Source organism: Anomaloglossus baeobatrachus, chromosome 5 (assembly GCF_048569485.1).
Source record: "Anomaloglossus baeobatrachus isolate aAnoBae1 chromosome 5, aAnoBae1.hap1, whole genome shotgun sequence".
In the NCBI taxonomy this organism is placed as follows: Eukaryota; Metazoa; Chordata; class Amphibia; order Anura; family Aromobatidae; genus Anomaloglossus; species Anomaloglossus baeobatrachus.
Window position 1 is genome coordinate 551,658,069 of NC_134357.1, and position 7,566 is coordinate 551,665,634.

Below are 7,566 nucleotides of genomic sequence, written 5' to 3' on the forward strand. Positions count from 1 at the left end.
TGAATGAGCTGCGCAATGAGCGGTAACGTCACTCAGGTCATTTGCGGTCACAGCTGGAGGTTAACAAGTTCCTTCACCTGTGATCACAGGTAACCTGACCTCAGGTGGAGGTCACTGAGATCACAGACCTGCATCTTCTAGCAGAAAAATCACAGGTTTTTTGGCCAAGAGATGCAGATTTTCTTCTGAAATTTTTACACAATATTCCTGCATCCAATCTACACCTCCTGGCAAAAAAATGCGATGTTTTGGCGCATTTTTGTTGCCGCGGTTTTTGCCAGGAGGTGCACATTTGGTGCTGAAATCGTCTGCACCAGATTTCAGCACCAAATTTCCACCTGCTGGCAGGAATTAATTTTTTTTTCTTTTTTTATACAGCCTGATGTTCTCTGAACATGAGCATGCATGTACCTAGAAACATATGCACGCTCCTGTCAGAAATGTGTGGCTGTGCTGCGATGTCAGATTCGCGGGAGTCCCTCGCATGCGGCTATTTTTTTTTTTTTTTTATTTAAATAATAAAAAAAATCCGACGTGCGGTCCCCCCCAGTTTTCATCCCCAGCCATGATAATGCCGGCTGGGGGCTGCAGCCGACCGGTATTGCCACATCTATTTAAATGTGACAATCCCAATGCATTACCGCCTCTTCCCGGTGGCCTGATGCGGTGCCAATCGGGGTAATAGGATGGGTAAATAGCGGCGCACAGTGGCTACTAAACTTTAGGTTTGTGATGGCACAGGCATCTATCAGATACCTGCATCACAAACCTGTATAAAACAGTAAATAAACAAGACATAGATAAAAATCCTTTATTTGAAATAAAGTACAAAAACGCCCTCCTTCACCACTTTATTAACCCCCAACACACCCCTCCAGCTCTGGCGTAATCCATTCGACATCCCACGACAACACATTCAGCTCTGCTACATGTCAGAGTGAGCAGCCATGGACAAGACTGCCAGCTCTGAGTGTAGCCTATTACTGAGCCGCGATAAGCAATGACTGCAGCAAAGACTGACACAGGCTGGGGGGCGCGTCAGCCAGTAGCCTATCACAGATGAGATGATGGCCTGTGGGCGGGGAAAACACGGAAAGCTGTGTGATTGCGTGCACAGTACAGGAAGTGAAAGCGCGACCCGGAAGCCGTGTGCCGCCATGACATTGGATTCGGCAAATAAAGCAAAAATAACAGCAAATACTCAGATCGTGCACCCGGAATCCCACGCCCGGGTCCGGCACCTAGATATCATTGAAACCGCGCGGAGTCGGACTTTTACAGTCCGGATCTGCTCAGCCCTATTCTCCTTCAACCCATGCAGCTCTGCTATATCAGACAGCACAGGGAAAGAAGAACACCTCTGCTCCCCTGTGCTGTGTAATCACTCAATGAGTGAGCAGAAGCTGCGGGTTGGTAAGCGGTGATGTCACCGCTGCCACCGTTGCCATAGTAATCTGGCTACTATAGCATCGGTGATCTCCGATCACCTGATTCCCGGCGCCGCGATTCACTGGCTGTAGCAGCCAATCCCTACATGTGGGACATCCGACATGCAGGATCGGGGAGCTGAGCATGTGCCCGAGCATCTCGACAGTACACGGCACTCGCCGAGTGTACCGAGTACTGAGATTCTTGGGCGAGCACCAAGTACCGGCGAGATGCACTGACAGGACCTAGCATAACGTCATAGCCATGTGACCAGTCTGTAGCCAATGATATAATACAAAATTCACACGTGACTGGTCACATGCTATGACGTCACGGAAGGTCCTTTGGTTACTGGGCGACACAGCGATTATTGTACTCGGAAGTAGAAGCGGCGGGAGACAGAGTCTGCAGGACGCGTCGCGGGACCTGTAAGTATAATGACAGTGTTTATTATTAACTGTATTCTTTATTTTACAGCCCCTGCCCCATCACATAACTGTAAAGTCCAAGTTCCGGGTTCGGACGCAAGTTCGCGTTATATCAGAACCCGAATGTGAACTTTACAAAACATTCGGGCGAGTCTCCCGAACATCGGGGGGGGGTTCACCCATCCCTAGTCTCTGGAAGTTAGGAGCCAGGGACAACAATCTCTCACAGTTTGCCTCTCTGGAGTGTTCTTGGAACCTAAGATCAATGCGAATAGCCAGAGATACCAAGTCCTCCAGGGAAGATGGTACATTACAGCCGGCCAATTGGTCTTTGTTTCTGCCGGACAGAACCTCCCAGAATGAAGCCACCAGCGCCTCATTATTCCAGCCTAGTTTGGAGGACAAGGTGCGGAAATTGGTGAAAGTTTTGTGGCAAAGTCTACGGAGTGAAGATGCTGCCGAGGAAACTCAACCAGATCTTCAATTATCTTGCAGAATGCCCCCTGCAGGTTGAAGACGACAGGCTCAATTCCCTACTATAATTGATTGATCTAAGCAAGGCACTCACTGGTTATGTTGGACATCATAAAGGCTACTTTGGACCTTTCCAAAGTGAATAAAAGTTCAACGTGCATGAAGCACTGATTTTATGAATCTCCCTTCATTGCTTGGGGTCACCGTTAGACTGCAGAGGAGCAGACAGATGAGGACCGAAGCTTGGAGCTGGATATGCTGCCAGAGTGGCGATTACAGCTGGGACAGGATCAAGTGGAGACGTTGGTGTGAAGGCTTGCAAGCAGGTGTCCACTAACTTCAAGTACATCAGGATCCAGTTTTGTTGTTCCCATTGATGGACAATCTCTTGCTGCGAGATGAGGCAGTCAACGAGATCCATGGGCAAGCTTTTAAACTTGTGGGTGTGAGAAGTAGTGGTTCCACTGGGCCGCAGCCTCAACCAGGAAGGGCATAACTAAGCAGCTGTCTCGGCTTCCCTAGAACCATTGATAATGAGAATAGGCATTTGCTGGAAGGGATACGCCAGGGGCTATTCCAGGGAGTCCTGGTACTACAACAGCTGACCCCAGGGGTCAGGATTGGATACTAAGTCACTAACGTGGTCAGGTACATAAGCAGGTGCAGCGGATACAGCTGATACGACAGGTGCAGCAGATATGGCAGTCACAGCTGGTATAGATAGATGCAGCAGGTATTGTAGGCACAGCTGGTATAGATAAATGTAGCAGGTTTCCTGGTCATAGCAGATACTAGGATACAGACACATGTTTACACACACAGCATAAGACTCAGCAAATGGAACAGGAACTGACAACTAGCAACACTTCTCTAAGGATAGACCATGTTGCCCAGGCACCTGCCATAGGGGGAAGATACATTAACTACCTAATGCCTTTAGCTATAAGTTCAGAGGCACTTCCGGGTTAGGGTATGCTGGCCATTTAAGAATAGGTGCACGGTTGCCTTAAGCACACTCCCAGGAGATCTGCATGGCATGCGCAGGTCCTGGAAGATGACAGCAGGGACCGAGGCCATGGAAGACACCGTTGGTCAACCAGGAAGGTAAGTATGTAGGGATGCCGGTACAATGTTACAAGCTATCTTATAAATGATATCCTGAAATTTCTATATATTACTAAAAATAATTTTTATTCTTGGCAGATGACTGTACCAAGATATCAGAGGCACAACCGACATCTTCAATTTTTAAATCAGATGACCTTGATATCACACAAGATAGAACTGGAGTGAATGCCTCTATTCCAGATATACCATCATCTCTTCACAGCAAAGATCTGTCATCTGATTATTTTAAACAAGTCCTATTTTCTGATTCATCACAGACTTTTAAGAAAAATAAAAGTCACAAAAGAGGCATTAAAAATCAAAGTGCTCTTACAGCAAAGAAGCCATTTTCAACTTCAGAATATGGAAAAATCCATGAAAAAATTCACACAGAGGAGAAAAGATATTCTTCAGAGTCTGTAATGATCCAGAGCACTCACACAAGGGAGAAGCCATTTTCATGTTCAGAATGTGGGAAATGTTTTGCAACTAATTCACATTTTGGCAGACATCAGAGAACTCACACAGGGGAGAAGCCATATTCATGTTCTGAATGTGGAAAATGTTTTAACCAAAAATCACATCTTGTTAAACACCAGAAATCTCATACAGGGGAGAAGCCTTTTTCATGTTCAGAATGTGGGATATGTTTTGCACATAAATCAGATTTTGTTACACATCAGAGAACTCACACAGGGGAGAAGCCATATTTATGTTCTGAATGTGGAAAATGTTTTAACCAAAAACCACATCTTGTTACACATCAGAAAACGCACACAGGGGAGAAACCTTTTTTATGTTCAGAATGTGGGATATGTTTTGCACATAAATTACATTTTGTTACACATCAGAGAACCCACACAGGGGAGAAGCCATATTCATGTTCTGAATGTGGAAAATGTTTTAACCAAACATCACAGCTTGTTAAACACCAGAGAACTCATACAGGGGAGAAGCCTTTTTCTTGTTCAGAATGTGGGAGATGTTTTGTAGGTAAATCGGGTCTTGTTATACATCAGAGAACTCATACAGGGGAGAAGCCTTTTTCATGTTCAGAATGTGGGCATTGTTTTGCAGATCATTCAACTCTTGCTAAACACAAAAGAATTCACACAGGGGAGAAACCCTTTTCATGTTCAGAATGTGGGAAATCTTTTTCAAATAAATCATGTCTTGTTAAACATCAGAGAACTCACACAGGAGCAAAACCATATTCATGTCCAGAATGTGGGAAATGTTTTGCAGATCAATCAGGTTTTTCTAAACACAAAAGAATTCACACAGGGGAGAATATATTTTCTTCATAGTCTAATACAGTGCTGGCCAAAAGTATTGGTACCCCTGCAGTTCTGTCACATAATACTCAGTTTCTTCTTGAAAATGATTGCAATCACAAAGTTCTTTGGTATTATTTTCTTAATTTAATTTGTCTTCAATGAAAAAAAAGAAATAAAATTGCCATAAAGCCAAATTGGATATAATTCCACACTAAACATAAAAAGGGGGTGGACAAAAGTATTGGCACTGTTTGAAAAATCATGTGATACTTCTCTAATTTGTGTAATTAACAGCACCTGTAACTTACCTGTGGCACCTAACAGGTGTTGGCAATAACTAAATCACACTTGCAACCAGTTGACATGGATTAAGGTTGACTCAACCTCTGTCCTGTGTCCTTGTGTGTACCACATTGAGCATAGAGAAAAGAAAGAAGACCAAAGAACTGTCTGAGGACTTGAGACGCCAAATTGTGAGGAAGCATGAGCACTCTCAAGGCTACAAGTCCATCTCCAAAGACCTGAACGTTCCTGTGTCTACGGTGCGCAGTGTCATCAAGAAGTTTAAAGCCCATGGCACTGTGGCTAACCTCCCTAGATGTGGAAGGAAAAGAAAAATTGATGAGAGATTTCAACGCAAGATTGTGCGGATGGTGGATAAAGAACCTCGACTAACATCCAAACAAGTTCAAGCTTCCCTGCAGTCCGAGGGTACAACAGTGTCAACCCGTACTATCTGTCGGCATCTGAATGAAAAGGGACTGTATGGTAGGATACCCAGGAAGACCCCACTTCTTACACCGAGACATAAAAAAGCCAGGGTGGAGTTTGCCAAAACTTACCTGAGAAAGCCTAAAACATTTTGGAAGAATGTTCTCTGGTCAGATGAGTCAAAAGTAGAGCTTTTTGGGAAAAGCCATTAACATAGAGTTTACAGGAAAAAAAAAAGAGGCATTCAAAGAAAAGAACACTGTCCCTACAGTCAAACATGATGGAGGTTCCCTGATGTTTTGGGGTTTCTTTGCTGCCTCTGGCACTGGACTGCTTGACCGTGTGCATGGCATTATGAAGTCTGAAGACTATCAACAAATTTTGAAGCATAATGTAGGGCCCAGTGTGAGAAAGCGGAGTCTCCCTCAGAGGTTATGGGTCTTCCAGCAGGACAATGACCCAAAACACACTTCAAAAAAGCACTAGAAAATGGTTTGAAAGAAAGCACTGGAGACTACTAAAGTGGCCAGCAATGAGTCCAGACCTGAATCCCATAGAACACCTGTGGAGAGATCTCAAAATGGCAGTTTGCAGAAGGCACCCTTCAAATCTCAGGAACCTGGAGCAGTTTGCCAAAGAAGAATGGTCTAAAATTTCAGCAGAGCATTGTAAGAAACTCAATGATGGTTACTGGAAGCGGTTGTTCGCATTTATTTTGGTTAAAGGTTGTGCAACCAAGTATTAGGCTAAAGGTGCCAATACTTTTGTCTGGCCCATTTTTGGAGTTTTGTGTGAAATGATCAATGATTTGAGTTTTGTTTCATTCTCTTTTGTGCTTTTTCATCGCAAGCAAATTAAATAAAGATAATACCAAGAATTTGTGATTGCAATCATTTTCAAGAAGAACCTGAGTATTATCTGACAGAATTGCAGGGGTGCCAATACTTTTGGCCAGCACTGCATGTTCCAGAGAAATCACACAGGGGAGAAGCTTTTTTCATGTTCAGAATGTGGGAGATGTCTTGTATGTAAATCAAGTTTTGTTATACCTCAGAGAATTCACACAGGGGAGAAACTCTTGTGCTCAGAATGAGGGAAATATTTTACATACAAATGGCATAATTTTAAACACCACAAAACTCACAAGGGTTGAAGCCATTATCATACCTAGAAGGGGAGAAATGTTTTACTTGAAAATTATAATATGTTGACCATTAAAAAAATTCACATCTGGAGAAACCATATACAGTCCTGCTCATCATTATTGGCACGCATGAAGTTTAAGTACATAATGTGGAATGTTTCCTGAAAAAAAAAAAAAGAATCAAGTGATACAGCTTTTTTGTATAGAGCACTCATATTAAATACAAAAGAGCAAATGATAAACAACAATTTAAAACAAAAAACAATAGGACGGAATAATCAAAAAGCTAAAGCTTGCTGTGACACAGGTATTGGCACCCTTTACATTAAATTGGTGTGGAAACACATTTTGACTTATCTGTGGTAAATCACAAATATGTATCACCTGTGATAAATTATCAGTGCCCATGTGACATGAATTAAACAATGAATGATGACTTCAATGTTTTAAAAAGCCACATGTTAGACCCTGGGTTTTTGTTACAATGGTGAAGACAAAGGAGCTGTCTGAGGAAATTAGAACTGCTATTATTAGCAAATGCAAGACTTCTGAAGGGTATAAGGCCATGTCCAAAATCCTTGGTATCAACAGTGCGCAATGTTATTGGGAGGTTTGCCAAGCATGGAACCATCAAGAGCCTCCTTGGACATGAGGAAAAGAGGAAAATTTACAAGAGATGACTTCGACGGTTGGTGCGAATGGTAGAAAAAACACCTAATATCCAAAGACGTGAAGGCCAACCTGGGACAGTCTGGGGGAATGGTTTCAACAAAGAAAAAAATATAGGTTTAAGTCAGCTCACCAGTCCTATTAGAAGAGTAGCCGTCATAGATTCAGTGAGACTCCAGCACAAGTAATATAAGGAAAATTTCTCCAGCGTCCGATCTTCTAAAATCAATTTTATTCCAAAATTCTTTTAAAAAGATGTACAATCACTGGTGCATGAAGGAAAAAAACAAATTCATGACACAATCATTCCCAAGATGCCTGAAGTCTG

At 43.0% G+C, this 7,566-nt stretch overlaps 1 protein-coding gene across 1 annotated transcript in view; it reads left to right on the top strand.

The window, feature by feature from the left end:
• LOC142312969 (uncharacterized) overlaps positions 1-7,260 on the top strand; it is an 84,714-nt gene extending 77,454 nt beyond the window's left edge. Inside the window, exon 6 of the mRNA XM_075351958.1 lies at positions 3,534-7,260. Coding sequence (XP_075208073.1) covers positions 3,534-4,744 — 1,211 coding nt within the window. The 3' untranslated portion in view covers positions 4,745-7,260. The remainder of the gene's footprint in view (positions 1-3,533) is intronic.
• The last annotated feature ends 306 nt before the right edge of the window (positions 7,261-7,566 follow it).